The sequence below is a fragment of the Lissotriton vulgaris genome, chromosome 12, assembly GCF_964263255.1.
Source record: "Lissotriton vulgaris chromosome 12, aLisVul1.2, whole genome shotgun sequence".
NCBI classification, from domain to species: domain Eukaryota; kingdom Metazoa; phylum Chordata; class Amphibia; order Caudata; family Salamandridae; genus Lissotriton; species Lissotriton vulgaris.
In genome coordinates, this window is record NC_141700.1 from 108,463,376 (window position 1) to 108,488,231 (window position 24,856).

At 47.4% G+C, this 24,856-nt stretch overlaps 2 protein-coding genes across 5 annotated transcripts in view; one reads left to right on the top strand and one right to left on the bottom strand.

Annotated features, from left to right (window-relative positions):
• Positions 1-7,853, bottom strand: part of ASH1L (ASH1 like histone lysine methyltransferase) — an 820,515-nt gene extending 812,662 nt beyond the window's left edge. For both annotated transcript variants that reach the window (XM_086947410.1, XM_086947409.1), the window contains exon 1: positions 7,534-7,853. The gene's annotated coding sequence lies outside the window, so the exon portion shown is untranslated. The remainder of the gene's footprint in view (positions 1-7,533) is intronic.
• Positions 5,774-24,856, top strand: part of DAP3 (death associated protein 3) — a 112,293-nt gene continuing 93,210 nt past the window's right edge. Inside the window, exon 1 of one of the 3 annotated variants that reach the window (XM_086947411.1) lies at positions 5,774-5,868. In XM_086947411.1, the coding sequence (XP_086803537.1) occupies positions 5,814-5,868 (55 nt within the window). In that variant the 5' untranslated portion in view covers positions 5,774-5,813. Of the gene's footprint in view, positions 5,869-8,693; positions 8,884-19,002; positions 19,052-24,856 lie in introns of those variants that run through there. The other 2 variants (XM_086947412.1, XM_086947413.1) reach the window with 2 other exon arrangements.

A 24,856-nucleotide genomic window follows, 5' to 3' on the forward strand; every position in this document is an offset into this window, starting at 1 on the left:
CATGTTATGTATTACCCTCTAAAGGAGCAGTAATAGGGGTGGGTATACAGAGTCAAATTTCAGGAAATTCGTCTGATTGTATGTATCTCAATTACTGGTCATATGGCTCATTAAAACGAGGTTGCCTGGTGTGAGAACAGCAGCCCTGATCTGTCATCCCTTGGAAGTCATGTCAATCACGTTGTTTAAAGGCTACATCAGGGAGGCTGTTCTGAGAACATAGAGCCTGAGGTGTAAGCAAAGGGTTGATACAGGAGGCACTAGGGAGACAGTGATGGATGTTACTGCTATGGTTCTCTCACGGTTTAGGTGGGAGGAAGGACTACATTTGGAAACAGGTTAGGCAAATCTGCACTCTATGGGCTTTTCGGGTGCAGAAGCCAAGCAACGCCCCTGAGATAATGGGCACCCCAGCTTCTTCCTAATGGCTATGTGTTATTTGCTGCTTAGAAGTTCAGGGAGACCAGATCTGTATGCTATGGTTTGCTTAGGAGCAGATTAGGGACTACTACACAGAGTAGAGGAAACCAAAGCTACATGTTGTATGTACAGAGTCCATTGACATGACTCAATTAGTTTTTTAATCACACAAGTGGTGTGCCTGACAATGTACTTGTCCTATTAGACTCTCCTCCCACAATCCCAGACAACCCCACCAGTCGGACATTTAAAACACAGAACAATAAATTCAGCAGTCACCAACTTGAGGTGTGGAGATCCTGTTTAAATACACCATAGCCTACCCTTGTTGTATGAGGACCATGTAAACAATCCACATTAACATGGAAAGGTGTAAGAATGAATATGCTTCTGCGCTCTCTCCCATCCTTATGTGCTTAATTCTCACCCTCTCTAATGTGGTTCTCCAAGTAACTCCCCTTCAACCACTCCATCTATTTCTCTCTCCCTTCTGCTACAAGAGCACATTATGTGGGGTGGGGTGGGGGGCGGGACTACCACAATCTCCTTTTTCCCTCACTGGCTCAACCCTGACATTACTGCTAGGCTAAAGGACGCTCTTGTTCCTTTTATGAACACGCCATTCTCAGCTAACAGCAGTTCTGCAGCTCAGTTGACAAGACCTATATAGTCTCTCATCCATACTCTATCCTACATATCTCGTTCTGTTGTAATCTTGAATTCTTTCTCACCTTCCCCCATTCGCTCCTTCCCCCTCCACTCATTATCTTGCCTACCGTCCTCTGTCCAAAATCTCCCGCTCCATCCTAGGTGTCCTCGTATACTAGGTCCTGAAGAGACCCACTACTGAAAGTGGGATCGAAACGTTATAGACAACCCCAAAACAATCCATTTCTCAGCCTCTACCATTGTTCTGCATTGCTGTGCTTTATCAAAGAAAAAATGTGGTCGTTTTTAGGTCTCACTTAGCGATGCAGCGCATGAGCTGCCCGCTTGCAAGATCTATTGTCGTCGGTTTTGCTTCGGAAGCGGGGTAGAAGCTTCACCCATGCTTTTCATTGATGTGCGTCAAAAATGGTTGCTTTTGATTGCAAGGGAGGCATGTTTGTTCCCTCCCTGTCTCCTGTTAGCCGTGCCTGCCCAGACAGGAGATGTACAGAGTCTCTTTTACTCTCTGCGTTTCTAGCATTGTATCAGTGTGTGAGGCATAACGCACGGATGTGGCTCTCTCGCTCCTTCTCAGTGGGTCACCAACTCCCACAGAGACAGCTTGTTTCCGAGGGTATTCCTGATCTTGTTAATTTGTTCTGTCAGTTTCCTTCTGTTTTCATCTTTCATTCTCCTTCTCTACTTACGTCTTTTCACTACTCTTTGTTTGCTTACTCACTTGATATCTGGGCCGCATTTGTTCATCACGATCTCCATTATCATCTTCCACATTTCTACCATCTTTATCACTTTGTGTAGTACTACGGGTGTATCTGCACTTCATTCTTATTTTTTTTATAGTTCAGGTCATACACGGTTCCTTTAACTGGGAACTTGAGACTGCACGCCGGCATTTAATCTGTGTTAATAGGCATGCGTGTGTAAGCAAACCTCGGTTACGCCGTTGCCATTTTTGGAACAGCCGCTTGAACTTCGCGTTTACACTAGTTGTTGAATTCACTGTTCCTCCCCAGCTTTAGGTAAGGCTTGTCGCCTTAGCGCTCATCGCGTTTTATTCACTACTTCTCAGCACTATTCCTTTATTGTGTTGTTGATCCTGACAGGACACTGCTCGACTACACAGGTTGGCCTCGCAGTGTGCTCGGTTTACTTAGTTGGAATAAAGTTTGCCTTGTTTTGATTTGGTGCTCATAAACACGACTTACGTCGGTGAGTCACATATATATTTTTCTAACACTTTTGGTTATTTCTTTAGACTCTGGGTAGTCTTTATGGACATTTATTCTCCGTTTATCTATTTACAGTATTTCTGTTTGTACAAGTGTCCGGTTGAGATGACACGGTGCTGCGTCTTGTCGCATGTCTTAGGTATATGCATTTTGTATATCAGTCACCCGTGGCATGAGGAAGTTGGGTCTTTATACATGTAATGGCTGTTGCCTTAAGTATTACCACACAGAAATGTTTATGCATGATTCTTCCATACTATTCACTCAGTAGTGCAAGCTGGGGTGAATTTCACATTCAACTCCGGACATCCACAAGATTAGTTTCAATGCTGCCTAGTCTCTATTCCAACCTGCTGAATCTTTTACTCATTCATCCAAGTTAGATTGTATCTGTTTTCTTTGTGACTCTGTGTTTCACTCTCCTTCTTCACCCATTTTACAAACTTTCTATCTTTCGTGCTGTAGGTCAATACCTGATGTTGAAAAAACAGGTACTAGTCCCCAAGAACGAGTGCACTTATAATTGGGGCAGATCACTAAGAATAAAGCACTTAAAACAAGCATTTGCAATTCAATAGGTCTCACATTACAGTTTGGGCTATTGGCATTGTAAATGACAATGCCTTTTATTAATTTGTTTTAAAAACCTGCAAGCGGTGCATAACCTCACACTTCGTACGTATAATCCTTGCGTACGAGAAGCAAGGCTGGCAGTAAAAGAGACAACTTATAGTCCTTGCTTATGAGAAGCAAGGCTGGCAAAGTGCTTGTTTACGCACATCTTCGAGGTTTTCAAACGCATAAATAAATAGCTCAAACTCTCTCAAATGCGAGACCTATTACATTAAAAATGCTTGCTGTATTTTGTAAACCTACTTATGTGTCACAAACTTAAGTTTTAGGTTTTATGTTCACTTGGGAGTCCCTGCACTCCTGTTGATTGAATTGATTACCTATTTGTCTACAAAATGCAAATATTGACAGATATCCAGTTGTATATGGTTCTTGTATGTTCGACATCTCCTCTACCAGAGATATTGAGCTAATCATTAACCAGATATTGCATACATAGTCCACAGGAACCACTGTTCCTTGTTATATATTATATGCCCTGGTGATTAGTGTGGCCCATGTCTTTTCAATACACGACCATCCAGATTTGCAGCAATACACGACCATCCAGATTTGCAGCAATACAGACATTGTTTCCAACAAAGGTACACCCCATACAGAGTTGAGCAACCGCACTTCCATTATTACAGAACACCATGAAAGACATGTCACTCCTCCAGGTTGATCCGGCCTTCTGCGTTTCCTTTCCCTTGAAGTACCAGCACCACAAGGAGAGCAACCAATTTAACACACAACAACTTGCATCAATTTCTGGAGCATAACCAAAGGACTTCCTTTGAGATCTGTGACTGTACACTTTACAATAACTCTGCTTATGCTTCAGTACCAAAGGGCAACTCTTTACTCACAAGCTCTTAGTTGTCAGAACACCTACTGCGAAACAATTGGCGGCATCATATGCACACTCCAGCCACAAGAAACCTGCTTGGCTAAGTGCCCACAATGCTCCAAACAAACTATCATGAATTCTGCTTGCTGCCATCTGCAGAACCCCTGATATTTGCTACCCATTAAATTGTTAATCAAATGTTTAATACAATCCATAATTTAATTTAGTGTAATCTACTCCTACCTTATCGTCCACATTACAACATGACTTACACCTAACCAATGTGAATCCAAACCACATAGAATATTAAGAGATCGCGGTCCTTCTGCTCCGCAAATACCCTACAACTGTATAGTAGGCTTGGATTCCATACGCACTGTAAGATTGTACAAACCATGGCAATTTACTGCACTCTACATAATACAATAATCCAGCATGCTCAGGACTACTGTAACAGCCTCAATGTGGGTCTCGGAGAGTACACATGCCCTGTGACAGCATAGTTCAACTTTGCAGCCAATTAACTCTGCATCACCTGCCATACCAACAACCAGCGTCCCACCAAAAGCAAATGACAGACTGGCTATCTGCCAGTTATAAGGTGAAGCAGTACTTTAAATGGGCAGGTACGGAGTACCTTCGCCTCTCAGCACTGCTGCAGTACATTTAGTTAAAGGAACTGCACTTCTCAGGAGTGAATAGGTACTCTGAACAGTGAGTACCAGCACTTCTGTATTTACATTTAAAATAATGAAGATTAAAAATATTACTTTACGGACAAATGGCAATTCAGAGCTTACCTGAAAGTAATATGTAGACAAATACTGAAATATTTTATTTATGAGATACAAATGTACACAAAAAGTGAAATATCTCATTTATGATATACAAAACTATTACACAGTCGTGCAAATGCCTTCCACCAACTTGATATTCAAAGGCATCAATCCCCAAGGCATTTTGAAGCGGAATAAATATGTAATGTACATAACTATCTGGACATACGAGCAAGCCTTAAAGAACCCCACGCCCTGTTATGAAGACCTACGGGACATATTTAAACATGCAAAAAATATGGTTTTATGCTGTTCACAAGATTGAAAGTTTTGTTTGCCAATGCTGGTATTTTAAGATACATTTTTCAGAATAATGAACTTTGCACCACTGCCCCTTTAATGTTCGAGACTTACAGCAGGAGCGAGAGGGTATAGTGTTCAACCAGCAATCAGCTGTAACAACGAGTAGACACGTTGTGTGTGGAGGAGCTGAGAGGCTCTTGACACGAGTTTCTAAGGACATGGACTGATAGAACTGTGCGTAGAGTAGAATAAAGGACGGATTGGTGTGTAAAGCAAGGCTCAAGAATATGGAATAGGCTGGTAAATTATTTGCAGGAGGCAAAGAAGTTGGTGCACTGAAAAAAATTGGCTCGATTAAGAGCGGAGTCCCGTTCACTGGGGGTGAACGGTAAAGAACACAGGAGGTGAGGCTGGTGACAAACTAGATTCCAGCGTTTAGACCTCAGCCACCGGTTTAAAGGGCTGCGAGCGCCTGCCACTGACGGCTGGCACTACGTAATGCCCTGCATTCACTACAAGTAGAAGGGGTGTGCGCACCAATAAAAACAAGCGCAGCCCGCATGGGAATACAGCGGCGGCAGCCCCAATGGATGAGATGTCCTTGCTTAGGCGACAACAAGCACCAAACGGCGGGATGAGCCTTGGGACGTCGAAGAACTGACCCTCGTGGGTCGGACAGAAGGCCATCGGTGTATTTACACAACGCTTAGAGGATAGCGCCTGACCGGGAGGGAGGGACGAGGGCAGCTGGAGCGCTTGTTTACCTTCTCCGTTTCCCCTCCTCCCCCTGGAGACTCGGCTCGGTATCTGTGCAGTGTTGACACTGCCAAGGGGCGGGACAGAGGCCCAATCCAGAGCATCGGAGCCTGGTGAAGACACGACTCGGAGTCAGCGTCAGCACCGACCCTCTGGCAGCCCCCAGAGACCGCGAGCTGACAGGCACACGGGCTTGAAATGATAGAGGGACAGGTGACCGTCGTGGCTTTTCGGCAGAATGCCAGATATAGAGGTGATAAGTAGCATGCACCCAAGGGTGACAATTCGAACAAGTGTTTGTAGAGCCCACCGTGTCGCACTAAACTCAAAAACGTTCATTTCTAGCGGTAACGAAGTAAAAAAACACCCATGCCTATAGGAACACAGTTCCAGAACTCCACAAAATAAGACTTCGCACGGATCACCAGAGTAAAGGGGGGGAAGGGGGGGGGAGGAGTAGAGTGAAGAGCGTAAATGGGTGGAACAGCATCATCGTAAACAGCATCACGACCCTGTGGTACATCGCTGTGCCCCCGCTCCAGGGACAACCCTGCCGACAAGTTAGAGGTGCTGACTGCTTAGCAGGAGGCAAGTGTGGCGATGGTGGGGGGGCTACTACAAGGTGCGGGGCTGCATGTAAGAAGGGTGGATAAACAATCGAAATACCGTAAAGGGATGCTTGGAGGCCAAAATGTAAATAAGGGATCACCAAGTCAAACAGTGGTGATCAAACTGCATAAGAGACAACGGGCATACAAGTGGGTGATCCAGAGGAAGAAAGTGAAGCGGCGTGCACATTTGTAGGTATGGGTGGAGGTCAGGTGGCAGAGGAGCAGCCGGGGATACACTTCGGGGACAGGGGTCGACATGCAGGAAAATAATGGGCAGGAGAGCTTACGGTAAATGAAGAGGTGGAAGGGGGAGTGTCCGGTACACGTGGTGACAACATAAGGGGGCGGGGGCGCATGGAGGAACATGAGAAACAGAGACAGGGAGCCAAAAGTGCCGATAAGCACACAAGCAGTAGGTGCTGTTGGGATAGGGTAGCCGATGCCTGCCAGTGATAGAGGTCGTTCCACGAGAGAAGGGCATGTTAGATGCTTTATGAATCCAAGGAAGTGATATCGGACCTTTAGCTCAAATGGAACTGCAGGGGGAAGTGTGCGAAAACATACACGTAGTTCCAAGGGCAGGGCTTTAAAAATTAGGTATTTTTTCTCAGGCATAGGGGAACTGCCCTTCATTTTGAGAGGGAGAGTACCTGCACTTCTAAACAGTGGTGCAACTTTTAAGTGGCGAGTACCGCCGCATCACAAAAGACAGCTGGTACTCTGGCAGTGGTTATCTGCACTTCTATGTTCCAACTTCAAACACTAGGGGAACTGGTAGATAGATGTACGGCTGGTAGGTCATATTTTGATTACCGCAATGGGGACAGCACTGTTGTTATTGACCGATACACGAGTTTTTATAATTAAAGTAGAAACGGCTGCCCAAATAAACATAGGCACAGAGAGCTTTCAAGAGGCATGTGGTTGGCAGGGGGCTGATATGATGAAGCTAGCTTGCATGTCAAAAGCAGAGCGACACTGGCACAGGGAGCTTGTCATGCAGGGAGGCGAGGGAGCAGGTGGCCCACATGCACAGTGACACCAGTATGAGGTCGTATACTAAACGACCGTGAAGTAAGAAAAGGGAAAACATGAGCTGCCAATGGACCAGCCGACCATGTAGCAGGGTGCTAGTCAGATGACGCACACAGAAAGGTGGCAGGTGTATCACAAGGTGCTGTCGAGTAACAGGGTGGCTGTCAGGTGACATTTGGGCTTTCAGGCTGTCTGCTGGACTGCAGGGAAAGGCATGGTGGGAGAACTCCGAATAACACGCACCCCTCCCCTTCGACCTCTCCCCAGCTCACCGTGCTCTGCTGCTCCAGGCCCAGCCCCTCCTCTCGACTCTGATAATAATATCACAAGATGGCGGCGAGGGGTCCCGGCCCTCGGGAGTCCCGGGAGCCCGGCCAGGCGGCCCCGCGGCCCCTCCTCCGCCCCCCGCCCGCGGCGGGTGTCTTGTTGCCGTTCACGCTCCCAGTCCCGCGCGCCACCGGGAAGTCCGACAGGCGCCAGGCCCGTAAGCTTCGTTGCACGACACGCTCCGCACACGTCACAGAGGCAGCGAAGCGGTGGCGCGCGAGCCCGAACCCAGCTGCTGCCCTCGCGCCCCCATCCTTCAGCCAGCGCGAGCCTGAGCAGCGCAAGCGGAGCCCACAATACCCCGCGGCCCCAGTAGCTTCACTCCGCAGCGCCACCGTGCGGACTTACGAGCCTGCAAAACAAGGACGTAGGCGAAAGCACTAAGGCAAGCTTAGTCCTTCCTCTGTGCCTGGCACAACAGACTGTAAACTTCCAAATTTAAAGGAGCAGCCAGCGCAGGCGCAAAAAGTACAGCGTCGTAATTGGCGGTCATAGTATGGTCAGGCAGAAGGACGCTGTCACTTGCTCATGCAAACCCTAGGAGTGGCCGCTGATTTTAGTCAAGACATCTTACACAGTTCTACACACATACTCAGTTGGTACACTGCCTCCTTTTGTACTCTATATTGATCTCCGTTTGTAAGTCACCACAGGAAATTATTTTGCGGAACTTATTCTGTTCTTGAAACTCGCCTACATTCCAATGACATTTGCCTTAGCTCTGTGTTATCTGCTATTCGGCGTCCAGTGTGACATGGGAAGATGTAGCTCAAAATTAAACCAAGCTTCTCCTTATACCTAAATATTTACGATGTTTTCATTAAGGACAGACAAAAGATATTTAGGGCTGCCAGAAAATTGAAAGGCATAATTTTTGAGATATTTAAAGCATATACATTTTCACTCACAGGCTCATTAGGGGAAACACTACGCCTGCATTTATTTGACTACAACTTCCGTAACTTCACATTTCAATTTAGTCTAGTTGAAGCTCTTGTAGCGAATAGGAAATCTTTTCATTCGAAAACAAACCTGAGTGAGCGGTAGTGTCAAGACCTATCAAATGACAGGAACCATATTTTGTTTTATCTGCCCACTTATTCAGGAACAACATAGTTGTAGAGACGCGTATTTATGCCAGAAAGGCTGTGATGTTTATGAGTTTACCAGTGCGAGTTGAGATGACCTCACTTGTGCTGCAGTAAGATGGCGGCGCCCATGGAGAGTGTACTTCCACTTCCGGGCCAGTGATTCTCAGAGTTCGGATGGTCGTGGAGCTGACCTGCTGTCAAGTGGTGAGTGATGCACGGGGGTGCATAATACTGTGGGTCAGGAATTACAGAATGGGAAGGTGGACATTTAACTTCCTGCAGGACTGTGTGTCCGTTTACAGTCTTCCTCCCCCTGGCACTTTGTGGATCAACCGACGGTGTGCATCCGTGTGTTATTTCATGGCATAGATCCACGTGTGTGTGTGTGAGTAATGTCATCATGTATGGGTTTCAACTATATATTTTCTAATCCAACACCTACAAGTGTTTGACTCGGCTCCCCTGTACATTGTTTTAACAAACATAGGTTCACGAATGTATGCTTCTCCATCAACGAGGACACCCCCTCCCCATCTGAGCTCGTTAACATGACGTGCAAACTTTCTGACAGTCACACGGGTGTCTACATGTTAAGCGTGCGTTTATGGACCAGTTTCTTTGAAGTATAGATTTAATGGCCACAGCCAGTGCAGTGCCTGTCTATGCCCTCTATGTATTTTATTTTATTTAAAGTTTTATATAGCGCTAGCTAGATCCGTGGGTATGAGAGCGCTTTACATACGCAAAGGTAAGTAAATTGCATTATATAGCAAGCCATACGAAGCATAAATATATAAACAAAACATAATGATTTGGCGTTCAGTGCAGGGGAGGGAGAAAACGCAAGTGGTTGAAACAGTTAAATAACCACCTATCCTTGGTGGTCGAGAGGGGAGTCAACTAGGTTATTGAGGTCTATGTTAGTTGACTTGTGTAGCAAAGTAAATTAGGCACAGTGCTCCACACTCCATAATAAACATAGACAACATAAAAAGATAATAACAACTTGGTCGGCAAAGTATTTGTTTAGGAGACGGAGTTTCAGGTGCCTTTTGAAGTAGGAGAAGGAGGGGTTGCATCTAAGTTCTATAGGGAGTGATTTCCACATCCTGGGTACGTTCCCCGAAAAGGATCGGCACTGAGTGGTTTTCCTTTTCAATTTTGGAGGAATGAGCAGAAGTGAGTTGGAGCATCTCAGAGTTCTGGATTTTCCTGCTTTTACCAATTTGCTGTTTAGGTAGTTGGGGGAATGTGAGTGGAGGGTTTTGTGAGTGATGCAGGCCAAATTGTAAATACATGTGTCTTCCATGGGTAGCCAGTTGAGAGAGTTGAGGGTTGGTGTGATGTGCTCAAATCTTTTTACCCCAGTTATGAGTCTATCTGCCATGTTTAGGACTGACCTTAGAGGGGCTAGGTGAGCTTTTGGCGACCCTGTAAGGATGGAGTTCCTGTAGTCCAGTTTAGAGAGGACTAGGGATTTAACTATTGTCTTGAGTTCATCCTGGGGAATGAAAAGTTTTCATTTTCTTGAGGGAGCAGGATATGCATCCTGCTCAACACCCGCTCGGTCCACAGACACACCATTGAACTATGGAACCTACGCGACACCACAACTCCGGACGTCGCCTTTCTCACGGAAACCTGGATGAACGCCTCATCAGCACCCGACATCGCCATAGCCATCCCGGACGGATACAAGATCATCCGAAGGGACCGCATCAACAAAACAGGAGGAGGCATCGCGATCGTCCACAAGAACACCATCCGCATCTCGACCAGCTCCGATGACACCCTCACAGCCACCACTTGCAGATACACACAGACCCCAAGACAACACTCAGAGGCACCCTCATTTACAGACCCCCAGGACCCCGTACACAATTCTGCGAAGACATCGCTGACCTTGTCAGCCCACACGTCCTCCCTTCCGAGGACTACATTCTCCTAGGAGACCTCAACTTTCACCTGGAGAATAACGACAACAACACCACCACCCTACTGGACAACCTCGCCAATCTCGGACTCAAACAACTGGTGAACACCCCCACCCACTACGCCGGACACACGCTCGACCCAATCTTCTCCTCCAGCAAACACATCTCCTTTAATCACACCACAGGACTCCACTGGCGGACCATAGCTGCGTCCACTTCAGCTACAGAAAGACAACGACCCACCACCACCCGCAACAGGGCCCCCGCAGAAGCTGGAACAAAATTACCCTCGACCAGCTCACCACATCACTGAACCAAAACCCTCCTGCCAGATCTACGGACCCAAGTCAAGCAGCCATTAATCTCGCACAATGGATCACCCACTGCGCTGAGGAACTAGCACCCCTGAAAAACCGTCCCATCAAGCTAGGAAGCAAAAAAGCCTCCTGGTTCAACGATGACCTCAAGAACTCCAAAAAGAACTGCCGCACCCTAGAGAAAACCTGGAGAAAAAACCCAACCGCAGACAACATGACCGCCCTCAAGAACACCACCCGCAAACACCACCAGCTGATCCGCACCACTAAGAAGTCAGAATTTAAAGACCGACTAGACAACAACGCCCACAACAGCAAAGAACTCTTCAGCATCGTCAATGAGCTCAACAATCCCAGCGCCGGCAACAACAACATCACTCCCTCTCAAGATCTATGCGACTCACTAGCCTCGTTCTTCCACAGCAAGATCGCAGACCTACATAACCGCTTCGGCGACCAGTCCTCTCCCCCTACCTTTGAACTGAAGCCCCCTACCACCACCCTCCGCGCCTGGACCCCAATCAGCACCGAAGACACCATCCGCATGATGAACTCCATCCACTCCGGATCTCCAACCGACCCATGCCCCCACCACATCTTCAACAAGGCCGACTCTGTCATCGCACCCCAACTCCGGGATATCATCAACTGCTCCTTCAACACCGCTACCTTCCCGGAAAGCTGGAAGCATGCAGAACTCAGCGCCCTCCTAAAGAAACCTTCTGCAGACCCCACCGAACTTAAGAACTACCGCCCCATCTCTCTCCTCCCGTTCCCCGCCAAAGTCATTGAGAAGACCGTCAACAGCCAGCTCGCCGCCTTCCTCGAGTCTAACGGCTCCCTTGACCCCTCACAGTCCGGCTTCCGAGCTAACCACAGCACCGAGACCGCCCTCATCGCAGCCACAGACGACATCCGGACACTGCTCGACAACGGGGAAACAGTGGCCCTCATCCTCCTGGATCTTTCCGCAACGTTCGACACGGTATGCCACCGCACCCTAGTACAATGCCTCAGGAACTTCGGATTACATGATAAGGCATTGAACTGGATCATCTCGTTCCTCGCCGGAAGAACCCAGAGGGTCCGCCTCCCCCCTTTCAGATCAGAGGCCACCAAAGTCATCTGCGGCGTACCACAAGGATCTTCGCTCAGCCCCACCCTCTTCAACGTCTACATGAGCCCCCTCGCATCCATCACACGCAAACACAACCTAAACATCATCTCCTACGCTGACGACACTCAACTGATCCTCTCCCTCACCAAAGACCTAACCACAGCCAAACCAACCTACACGAAGGGATGAAAGACGTAGCCGAATGGATGAAGAACAGCCGCCTAAAACTGAACTCGGACAAGACGGAAGTCCTCATCCTAGGATCATCCCCCTCTGCCTGGGACGACTCATGGTGGCCCCCGGCCCTAGGCAGCGCACCCAAATCAACGGACCATGCTCGCAACCTGGGATTCATCCTAGACTCCTCCCTCTCGATGACCAAACAAGTCAACGCCGTCTCATCATCATGTTTTAACATCCTACGCATGCTCCGAAAGATCTTCATTTGGATCCCCACCGAAACTAGGAAGATGGTCACCCAAGCACTTGTCACCAGCCGACTAGACTATGGAAATACCCTCTACACCGGAACCACTGCCAAATTGCAGAAAAGGCTTCAACGCATTCAGAACGCCTCCGCCCGACTCATCCTGGACATACCTTGACACAACCACATATCAGAACACCTGAGAGACCTGCACTGGCTCCCTGTCAGCAAAAGAATCACATTCCGTCTCCTCACTCACGCACACAAGGCCCTCCACAACCTAGGACCCAGATACCTCAACAATCTCCTATCCTTCTACACCCCCACCCGCCAACTACGCACGTCCAACCTAGCCCTCGCCGTGATCCCACGCATCCGAAAAGCCACCATGCGGGACCCCAAGTGTGACTCGTTTTGGCTTAGAGACACAAGAGTTGATTTTGTTGCGAACGGTGCTGGAGGAAGGAAGTGAACCATTCAAGTACTCTGCCATTAATGCCAGAGCGCCTCTTCAAAGTCTCAAGTAACGCTGGATAGTTTATTGTGTCGAATGCTGCTGATAGGTCAACATGGATGAGGAGACAAGCTTCACCTTCATCTAAGGTTCTGTGGATGTCATCTGAGATATTAAGCATGGCTGTTTCAGTGCTACACCCTTTCCTGAACCCTGATTGAAAGGTGTCGAGGAGGTTGAAATCATCAATGTGTTTGCTAAGTTGTTTGAGAACGCACTTCTCCAATGTTTTAGCTGGAACGGGAGGTTGGAGATAGGTCTGAGGTCGTTGAGATCGTTGGGGTCGGCTCCTAGTTTCTTGAGTACGTGTGTTGTACTTTTATGTTCATTTTATCGAAACCCTAGGCGTAGATTTTTGGTTGACATCCTCAGGAAGCAGAAATTTCGTCATGCAAGAGCTGCACTGCTTTTCTTACAGAGAGCTAGTGATATGCACACCTTATGCTCTATTATAAGTTTCTTAAAAGTAGCAGTAAGACTGAGAAACACAAGAAATTAACCAACCTTTGTACATAATAATTATTTCTCTCTATGAATTGTACCTTCTACTCCTTGTAGTTTTAATTTGTCAAAAGTTCAGAAATGTAATTTAATGAAATTTTTATTGTCATGTATTTTTATGATGGTTTTTAATCGTCGAAATAAAGATTTACTGAACTACTGAACTGAACTGAACTAAGTATGTGTGTGATTTGTCCTAGTTGAAAGGGTCTGAGACACAACCTGATGTGAGAGAGGAGTTGATGATTTTTGTCCAGAAAGGGTCAATTATGTGGTTGAGTTTTTTTTACTACTGAGGAAGGAAGGGGGTCCAAAGTGTGGAAAGTGGGCTTTCCTAGATGTTCAATAGTTACAAGCTTGTGTGCCTATTTGTACCCTTAACTGTAGGCAGGGGTCTCCAACCTTTTTTGTAGTTAGAGCTACTTATGTTCAATGAAGATCTTCCTCAGATACAAATATCATTAGAGATTTAAAAGTTTCCACATCGACAATATTACATAGGTTGCCTCCATATGCAAAGATTATCAGCAGTGATCACTAAAGTGTATCATGGAAGGTTGCTAGTAGTATTGTGAAACTGCTCTCTCAATGTGGAATGCCTCTACATGGGTAATACATAACCGCCATGGGTGCCATGCTCTTGCACCAAGTTTATAATATTTCGGTTTCAAAAAATATAAAAGTACTTAACTACAACCAACACAAATACATAATTAAAATGCTCATTAAAAATTGCTACTAAAACAGATCAGCATGGTACAAAATATGCTGATAATAAAAATCTTCAGTATATGAAAACTTGGAATCATTCTCTACAGCGCCTGTCTTGCTAGACATGCTGGCCTAGAATGGGTGTTACTAAAATTGTGCTGGCTCTGTTTGGAGTAAAAGCCGAAAGTCGGATACCTTGACATCTATTTTATGGAACCATTCTTTTTTTATTGGGAGGTCCAAGAAATAAACACAGTAAAACGTTACAACCTTGGGGCCGGCTGTCAATCAATTTTGACTGGAGTACACAGCTTCAATGCCAACAACCCTGTGGGCAGGCAGCGATTGGAGTCCATGTAGGACCAAGATAACAAACTAGAGAAGCAAACTCAGGAAAAACTCCATCAGGCGGGGAAGAAAAACAGAGAAGGAATAAAAGGAAATAACACCCTCCCTGCAACCCCCACCCCTTTCCCCTCACCTAACTTCTGTACAGCAACGTAGCGCTATTCCTGTAATAAGTTTATCTTTACTCACGGCCTATGGAGACCTGCTGCTACGTAATCTGCTAACTAGCGGCGCAGTAGGCTCAATTAATTTGGGATTAGTCTCAGAATCTTGAGATATTGAAGGCAGGCAACTTCCCATAGTTCAACAGAGAAAATCTGGATGAATGGGGCCCAAAGTTCGCTATAGGTTTCCTCCTTATGGTCCACCACCAGTGGCAGGCGCTCCATCGCTAAGGTTTCCCATAACTTATGGAGCCAGTGTGTATGGTCCGGGACAATCTCTGTTCCCCATCTAGCTAAAAGCACCTGACACGCCGCTAGTAGAGCAAGAGCAATTTGGCGCCCACTCAAGGAGCGCAGAGGAAATATAACTAGATTTGGCAGTCCTAAGAGTGTGTACGCTGGAAAGCGTGGTATGGTGGTGCTGAAGGCTCTGTCTATATCATCCAGAACCGTCGCCCAAAAGCGTTCCAGCTTAGGGCAGTGCCAAAGCAAATGGACGAGTGGCTCTGTTTGGCCGCAGCCGCGCCAGCATTTCTCAGACCTGCTCTTATCCCAACTATGTATGCGCGCTGGGGTGAGATACCAATATAAGAGTACTTTGTACGTAGATTCTGCTCCTGCAGTGCTATGCGCTGTTTGGGTGGCTCTGTAGTGAATATCCTCCCATTCTTTAAGGACAATGGAGCGGTGCACTCCCAAGACAGTATTGCTTAAATAAGGAAGCTTGATCAGTGTCTTCCTTGCATCAATCTTTATTTGTAACAATCCATGCGGTTGATAAAATACACCAGCCAACGCGTTTCGTTCAAAAATTGAACTTCATCAGGGCTATATAGTGGATGGTGAGTGACTAGTGCATAGAGAACGTAGGTTGTGACCCGAGTCAGAGGCACTCGGTGTGGTTGCTTTACTAGGGTTTGGAAGCCTCCTTGATAAGGGCCGACAAAGTAAACCTGAAATGTCAGTCTCAGCGTTTCAACGAACAGGACAGCATGGCCATAATCTTGTTTTAATTGGTCAAAGGGGATTATGCCATTCATATCAAATAGCGCATCGACCCGTTTACAGCCCAGTTATTGCCACTTATCAAAAACCACAGAGTAGTGGCCCGGTGGAAAATCAGTGTTCCCAGTGATTGGGGTTATTGGGGAAGGGAATGTGGTGAGGGATTTGACCCCCGCTACAATGTCCCAAATTTTAATCGTTTGAATTGTCACTGGGGAAAAGTATAGCTCCCAAGCTCTGTGCTTGCATGGAAGCCAGATATCCCTCCAGATATTGCCCCCTGCTACTGTCTGGTCCATAAATGTCCAGTATTTTTCGGAACGGGCCGATTCCATTCGAGTTTGTACCTGAGGTGTGATGCTTGGATGTATCTGTGTATCAGGGGGGAGACCCATTCTGCCTTCCTTCTTATGTTGGGTTAGTTGGGCACTGGTTAGTCGCACTTTCTTATTTCCCCATACAAAGTTGATGGCTAGTTGAAGTGAGCGGATAGCTTTTGGGGGGGTAGCGCCGGGATGGTCTGGAAGATGTATAAAATATCCGGCAAGATTGTCATCTTAATCAGCCACTCTACCGAACCAGGAGAGGCCCATTCGGCTTCAGTTGTTCAAGGCCTGCAACGTTTGCGCCTCTAGAGGAGTGTAGTTTAATTGTGAAGTCTTAGGCACAGTGGTGGCACGTGAGATGCCAGGTATGTGATAGACTCTTATGTCCATGTGAGAGGAAATGTACTCTCAAGGAGGTCTCGCTGGGCGGGGGCCACTGAGAAGTCCAAGATTTGGGTTTTGCCCAGGTTAACTTTTAATCCTGAAAGCTCTCCAAAGTGGTCCATCTCCGAAAGCAGGGCCGAAAGTGAGGTTTGTAGCTGGGTCAACAAAAGGATCACATCATCCGCATATAGGCTGATGGTATGTGTATCTGCCCCGAATTTAATACCACTAATCTGAGGGTTGTCTCGTACCCTCTTTGCAAAGGGCTCCATATAGAGCGCAAAAAGAAGTGGGGACAAGGGACTGCCCTGTCGAGTACCTCTGGCTATAGGGAACCGGTTGGACGACTCTCTATTTACCCTCACAAAGGCTCTGGGGGCGCTATAAATAGAGGAGATCCATTTAATAAAGCCCTCCCGGAAATCAAAATGGCGTAGCGTAGCGAACAAATAGGACCATCTCACTCGGTCAAACGCTTTTTCAGCGTCAATGGCAAGGAATGTCGCCTCTCGACCCGATCTGTGGATGACATTTGTGAGATGTAACAAACTTTTCATGTTGTCCCCGCTCTATCGGGTGAGTAGGAATCCCGATTGATCTTGGTCAATAAACCCCTCCATCAGCGGATTGAGGCGGGCTGCCAGTATCCCAGCAAATATTTTCGCATCAGTGTTTAAAAGTGAGATCAGACGGTAGAAGGCACAATCAGCCAGATCTTTCATTGGTTTCAGGATAACAGTGGGGCTAGTTCTGGGCAAAATGCTTTATAAAATTGGGCCGTGAACTCATCCGGGCATGGCGCTTTATTTCTTTGGAGATGTGCAATGGCCGTAATCACTTCTTCCGCACGGATGGGTTGGTCCAGCTGTTCAGCGATGGTATCAGTCTGTCTAGTGACCTGAACATCCTGCAAAAACGAGAGAGTGGATGAGTTGTCTTCCACGTACAGGGAGCTGTAGAAGGTTTGAAATTCTCGTGCTATATCTCTATCTACCTGCACAGAAACACCCTGGACGCTGTGCTGATTGACCGGATTGTGGTCATCATGGTCTTGGCCCTGAGTCTTTGCGCTAACATTGTGCCCTATTTATCGCAACTGATAACAAATTTATGTTGGAGACGTAAGAGAGCATATTTTGCTTTGTCAAGGTCCAGACGGGACAATAGGAGTCTCTTTTTCTCCAGCTCCCCCCATACTCTCGGCGCCCCAGTCTTTTTATGGATCGCCTCTAGTCCTTTCACTTCCTGCGCTATGCCTTGCCTTTTCTCCCTGCACGCTTAATTCTCTCCAGCTAAGACCGCTATACATTCCCTTCTGACTACCAGTTTCAGTGCTTCCCACGCCGCCAAGGAAGTAGATCCTTTATCGTTGATTTGCAAATAGTCTCGGATACGGGCACTTACCGCCTCTACTACCGGTTTGGATTGCAGTAGTGTGTCCCTCAGTCTCCAACCCCTCGGGCATGGAGCGTGTTGTCTTCTGCAGTGTAACCGTGATCATGACATGATCTGATAAGGAGCGGGGGTCAATGGTGGGGTCTGATGTGGTCGAGGCCAGTGCAGGGGAGGCTAGGAAGTGGTCTATGCATGCGTAGGTTTTGTGAGCTGCCGAGTAGTATGTATAGTCCCTGGTTTCCGGGTGGTGTGTGTGCCATATGTCTTAAAACCCATGTTCTCCCAACCAGCGCTTCCCCTCGTCCAATAGGGATCCAGTCTGTGTGTGTTCTTGCCCCGAATTATCTAAATTCGAGTCCATGACAAGGTTAAGATCACCACCCACTAATAGTTCCTCGTCAGCGGACACTCAAACCTCACGTAGGGCTTGCAAATGAATCATTCTTGTTGTGTATTTGGGGTGTAAATGTTGGCGAGCGTGAACTGCAAGGTCTCCCACTGTATCCGGACAGCCAAAAGTCTCCCCTTTATTTCTACGGTGGTGGCCAGCAATTTGCCGCTAAACTTTGCACTGAAAAGAATTGCAACCCCATTGGTTTTTTGCCTCATGTTGGATGACCAGCCTTGGAAGGGGAAACGCCAGGAGTGCATGCGGTATGTATCGCGCTGCAATAGGTGAGTTTCCTGCAGGAGACCGATATCCCCTTGGGAGCTTTCCAGAAGGGACAATATCGCTGTTCTTTTCACTGGGTGGTTTAGCCCCCGAAGATTTAGGCTTACAGTTTTTAGGGTTTTACCCATCATCTGAAGGTGTATAGGGAGGCCTAGCCATGTGCATGGATCTGCTATCTCGCCCAGTCCATAGGCTCTCCTGCACAGTCAGGACAGCGTTTTTTCTTGGGTTCCAGTGAAGAGAAGGGATGAAATAACAAGGTAAATAGAACAAATAATGAAACCCTGAACTTAACCCAAAAAAATCCCCCCCCCCCCCAGCCCCACATAGCGAAAAAGAGCCTATTTCCTCTCAACAGGAGACACCAGTTCGTCAGGAGAGAAAACACCGGAAGCGTGGGCCAGACACCCCAGGCGAGTCTTCAATCTTTGAGGGGGTGGATTCCCTTGAGTGGCACTCAGGGAGGAGAAGTACAATGACGGGAGCTCCCCGGCGCCATCTGAGAGCAGGCCAACTGACGCCTAAGAAGCAGACCAAGAGGAGACCGAGCGTTCCGGTGAGTTAGCCTTTCTTTCGCTGGCGATTGTTTCTGGGTCTGGTTTGTGGACAGCGGGAGGATCCCCGCTCACCGCCATTGTGATGCAGGAGTGGTCTTGGTCTCCCTACGCCTGGAGGGTTCTGCTTGCGAAGGTTCCATGGGGAGTCCCAGCACATCGGCGGCTTCTTTCAGACATTTTATTTGTCATAACTTGTTCTCGAGCCGAAATAACATGCAAAAAGTGTGACCCCAGGAGTACGTTATCCCCCTTTCCCTTAAGTGTGTGGTGACAGCTTAGAACTCCCTTCTTTTGGCAAGAGTAGTCAGGGAGAGGTCCTGGAAGAAAGTCAACATGTGCCCCCTAAACTGGACCGGGTGAGCCTTCCGGGCATGGAGGAGGATGAACTCTTTAAGTTGGAAATCATGTACACACACAATGATATCAGGTGGAGGAGCTTTGGCGCCTTTGGGTAGTCCTACTCGGTGTACCCTGTCCATTTGGATTTCTGAGGGACCTTTCCCGTCCAGGACTTGTTCAAAATGAGCCAGCACATATACCCGGATGTCATCACCTTCTGCATGGGAAGGGGCCCCTCTGATGAGCATGTTGTTGCGGCGCGAACAATTCTCCAGGTCCTCCGCGGCTGCTTGCAGTTCAATGTGCTGCTCTCGCACATGCAACAGCTCCTGCTGCATCATTTCCAGCTCTTCCTCCCTATTATTATATTCTCGCTCTTCCAGTGACGCGACGCGGTCCCCCACCTCGTCCAAGTCCTTACTGACATCCTTCAAGTCCGTTGATAGCTGATTTTGCTTGGTAAGCAGATCCTCTCGTAGGACCGAGAAAAGTTTGGAAATGAAGGCTTGATTTGTAGGGGCATCCTGGGCCTCCAGATCTCCCTTAAGTTTGTCGTCGTCGTCCACTGGTGCATTCACTAAGTAGGAGGTGGTAGTTTGCTTCAGCAGCATCTCTTTGACGGACCTGTCCTTCTTATTCCTGGCCGAGGCCATGGGATCACTGGAGGGTGGCGGCTGCCACACAGGCGGGAGTCGGGTAAGGCGGTCCCCGCTGTTCGCCCTGGACGGTTCCACATCACAGTGTCCTTGATTAGCACCGAGGGGCAGGATGCTGCAGCAGAGTCTAGGACTCCTAGACACTGGCCCTACCCACTCTTGTTGTGGGCGATGGATGTAGCGAAGGCGACCGCAGCAGTGCCATCTGCGGAAAGGAATCGCTCCCAGTGGCCCCCTCCCCGACAACAGTCCAGGCTCTGCGTATCAAGTCTGGGGGAGATCCAAGCACAGCCAGAGGGGGCTCCTAGGGAGTGTCCGTTGCCTTCTGGGGCAGCGCAGAGCGTATTGGTCGTTATAGGTCTTTTTGCAGCTTCAGCGGCTCTTGAGATCCCTGAGCTTATACCCTCCGGGTGTCTCGGGTCAACCTTGCCGCCCAGGCACCTCCCCTCTCAGTAAGAACACATCTTGTCCCTTAAGGCTCGCCAGGGCCCACACCTAAATCCCCACCAGGGGACTGCCAGTCCTCTCACAGGGCCCTTCTCAGTGACTGCGCGGCCCGGCGGGACCCGGGGACCAAGTCTTCATCAGTTTGGCGCAGCACTGCAGGCCAGGGACGTCCAGTTTTCCTCTCGCCTTCAAACCGCCACCTCTCCATGCAAGACGCGCTCCGGGGCTGGGAACTGAAGAGGACACCCAAGCCCAGGTGATTACGCAGCCTTCGTGGTCCCGCCGCTGCCGATGTTCATAGGCTTGAAGCTGTGTCCGGGCCTTTCATCTAGGAGGTGTGTGTTTGATGCTGATCTTAATGCTGGGGTCCCTCCAGCCAGGCCACCACATGAAAGCACCCAGAGATCTCCCAGGTCAGAGCATGCGGCGGCCCTCCGCCCCAGCCAGCAACTACCCAGGGGTTTCCTGCCCGTCTCTGAAATTACTGCGGGGCTCTTCTCTTCGTTGGTTGTGGTGCGTGCTGGCAGCCTAGCCATGCGCAGCCTCACCTTCCCTCTGCTGGGAACCTTGGCAGGGGATCCCACTGGGCTGTCCTGTAGAGCAGGCCCGCACCGCCCTGTCAGCCACCGGGGTCTCGCCTCTGTTCCGTGTGAAGGCTCTCTGATTCACCCACAACAATTTGGCCTTCAGCAGAGGCGCATCCGGGCTGTACACGCGGCCAAGCCACCAGCGTTGTCTGGCCCCGGCCGCGCGCAGGCCTCACCTCTTCTCCAGGCATCACCATCGGCAGGCCACCGCACGATCCCTTCTCTGCTCCCACCGCCGGTGGGGTCTCTGACGGGGTATCCCACGTGCTGTTCGTCAGCGCGGGCCCGTGCCTCTCCCGTAGGCCCTGGGGTCACAGGACAGCGTCGGCGTCAATCGCTCTGCATCCGCCGTCCTGGAGTCACGAACTCCGCAGCAAATCGCCGTAATATTCCAGAAGCAGCGTTTGATGCACACACTAGGCCAATTGGCCACATCAGTTAAGACAAATTGGCATGAACAAAATAGATAGTCATCTAAATCATTGTCAAGCGGTTCTTCTAGATCAGTATTAGTGAAAGTGAAAAAGATGGCTGTGCCATGTCAATGTCTACATCAGAAAAGCATGCTCGTGTTGGACTGACTGCATGTAAAAAAAATGTCAGTCAAAGAAAAGTCTACATGCTAAAGTACCAAAGTCATTCAAACATTGTCCAAAGTTTACACTGAAAAGAAATGATTGTTTGAAACCTTCCATTATCCATAGTGGTGCTTTAATAAACATTATTTCTGATGAGAAATATAATGAATTGTCTCAATTACCGTGACTGAAGCCATTGAAAACCAAAGTGTATACATAGGCTGCATCAACGCCATTAAAAAGTCAAGGTTCATTTGTACAGACGATCAAAACACAAGAAAACCAAAGTGCAACCATGTGCTTCAGGCTACATTGTTGAGTGCCTATCCTCTCAGTTTTAGCACAGCTGCTGATATGGTACTGATTTCCGTAATCTACAGCATGAATGCTCACCTTGAAATAGTAAGTCAATTCACTTCATTATTTCATGGTTTAGGAAAGCTTAAGACTATGTAAGTAAAGCTGCATATTAATGAGGACATCCGTCCTGTTGACATAGACAAAGTGCTTTCCTCTTACAAGACACTGTTGAAAAATAACTTGCATCATTAATTAAGCATGATGTAATTGAGCGGTCTACTGTTCTCACGCCATGGGTTTCTCCCACACTGGTAGTGCCCTAAAAGGACCGTGAAGGAGCTGTATGCATATGTGTTAACATGCCCCAGCCGAACAAGGCAATTGAACGAGAACATCTAGGTTTGCACATTGCTAACATAACACAATTAAATTGTGCAAAAGTCTTCTCTTTTCTTGATTTGAATAAAGGCTATCATTAGTAGGAACTTGAAGAAAATTGCAGGTACATTACAGCGTTTTCTACACATGTTGGTCTGTTTCGATACAAAAGACTACATTTTGGTGTGTCATTGGATGCAGAACTCTTTCAAGACGTCATTCGATGTATTATACAGACTGTCATGAATGCGTTCAGTTATAGCAATGACATATTCGTTTTTGGAGTTACACCAAAACAGCACGATAAAGCTCTCACACATGTATGTTGTTCACTTGCAGATGCAGGCTTGGCTTTGAATGCAGATAAATGTGATTTCCACAAAAGTTAAAATTCTTTGGCTATATCTTTTCTGACGGGAGTATGACGCCCAATCTTGCTCAAGTACAAGTGCTGTCAAATGCAGATCCCCCCCCCACACAATGTTTCTAAGGTGCGTTCATTTCTTGGCACGGCCAGCTACTATTCCAGATAGAAACAAGACTTTGCACTGTAAGTGCTCTATTGAGAGAGTTGACGAAAAAGAATGTTTCATTTCATTGGTCACACGAATGTGAGATAAGTTTTAGGGAAATAAAACAAGCCATTAAGAACGCTGCTGAAATGTCATATTTCAATCCGAAGCTTAATACAGAAGTTTTTGTTGACGCCAGCCCAGTGGGGTTAGGTGCAGTCATTGCACAGCATAATGGACACCCAAATGCTCAAAGGCATATTGTGGCATATGCAAGTAGGAGTTTGTGCCAAACAAAACAAACTTATTCAGAGCCTGTAAAAGACAGTTTACCAGTGGTATGGGCTTTTTAACATTTCCATGTATTCCTTTACCGAAAGCCTTTTTAGGTCTTGTAGAGAGACCTATTGCAGTCAAACCAGAAAGCTGAGTATTTGTAGAAGTGCAAGTGCTCGTGAACACACTTCTAGCCCCTGCTTGCTCTTCAAAGGCTCCCCTTACCATTTGCTTTCTCCTGCCTCCCCCCCCCCCCCCACTGCTTCACACTTCACGGCCGCCAGGCCGTGACTCGTATTTCTGCCCAGCAGCTTCAAAGGGATCTGCTTCCCCGCCCACTGCTTCACACTTCCCGGCCTGGCGGCCGTGACACGCATTTCTCCTCCCCCCTCCCCACAGCAATGCCAAGACAGATCAATGCGATTTTTTTTTCTTGTTTATAAATTCTTACTCCTCTTTGGGTTAAAAAAGAAAAATCTGCACAGCATGCTTATTTTTAGCCTAAGGACAATTTAATATTACATAACCGCACCTGAGCCAGCAAAACGCAGCGGAATGAAGCTCCGCAAACCAGCTCCAAACTGCTTGTTTCTCTACATTTCACTTTGACTGTTCGCTTTAACTGCTGATTTCTAATCCAACCGTACCTGTTCATTTACTTAATAAAACCGAAATCCTTCTCCTAAAGTGTTTGTTTTTCCGACTGATTTCCTTTCTTTCTTTATCGTAACAAGCAGCAAGCCCTTTGAAAGCACAACAACAAACCGTAGGATGCAACATTTAAAACTTGCTTTTTTGACCCATTTTTCCTGTGCAGTACAGTTTTTTTAGAAGAATTACGCCTATTATATCATCGTGGAGTCCACGTCAAAAAAGCACACACTGCTTTGTAGAAATAACACAGAGTTTACGTGGTAAAATAAGTAGGCACAGTATGTTCACTATATGGTATGCATAAAAAATATCTCTGTATACTTCATGCAGCAAAGACTGAAATAATCACAAAGAACCCATGATGGCGCTCAAAATTCAAACTAGCATTCATTCAGAAGACTGATACGGAAATTAGCTCCGCGAAACAGACGGTGCAGCATTTGGGCATTAACCTGCATTAAGGCCCGGTAGCTTTATTTTTTGCAAGTCTAAACTTCAGGTGTCCTTGGGACTCACAACGTAGAGAAAAATATAGTGCTTTCATAAACACTGAAAAATATAGCGCTTTCAGAAACACCAATGGGAATGCTATTCACAAACTCGTTATTATGTAAAAATTTACCTTGTCATTTTTTGTATCTGTGAAAGCTATATTTGTTAAAAGAGGTGTCTGCTTTTCATCCGTTCCCCCTCGCTCGTTTTGTTTTCCCCATCCCTTTGTTCACGCCTCCTCCTATTCTCTGTGTTTTCCATCCTCCCCCTCCCATTCTATTGCCTGTGCGCTTCTCCCCTGCCCCCTCCATGATGCCCTTGTTTTGAGCTGCATTCAATTACTGCCCTTTTGGACTGGTTTGACTTGTTTTTTTTATCTCTTTATTGATTTTCACACAACCGGGTGGAAAGTGGCCATCCCACAGCAAAACAAACATGAACTTGAGTCATAAAACATACAATATTACTGAATTCATTATCCGAGACACTAGCTTTTAACCCTTGTAGAGCCAGAATGTGAGAGCAGACACTTTAGAGACCCCCGCCACACCCTCTATCTATCTATCACCCTCTATCTATTTATCA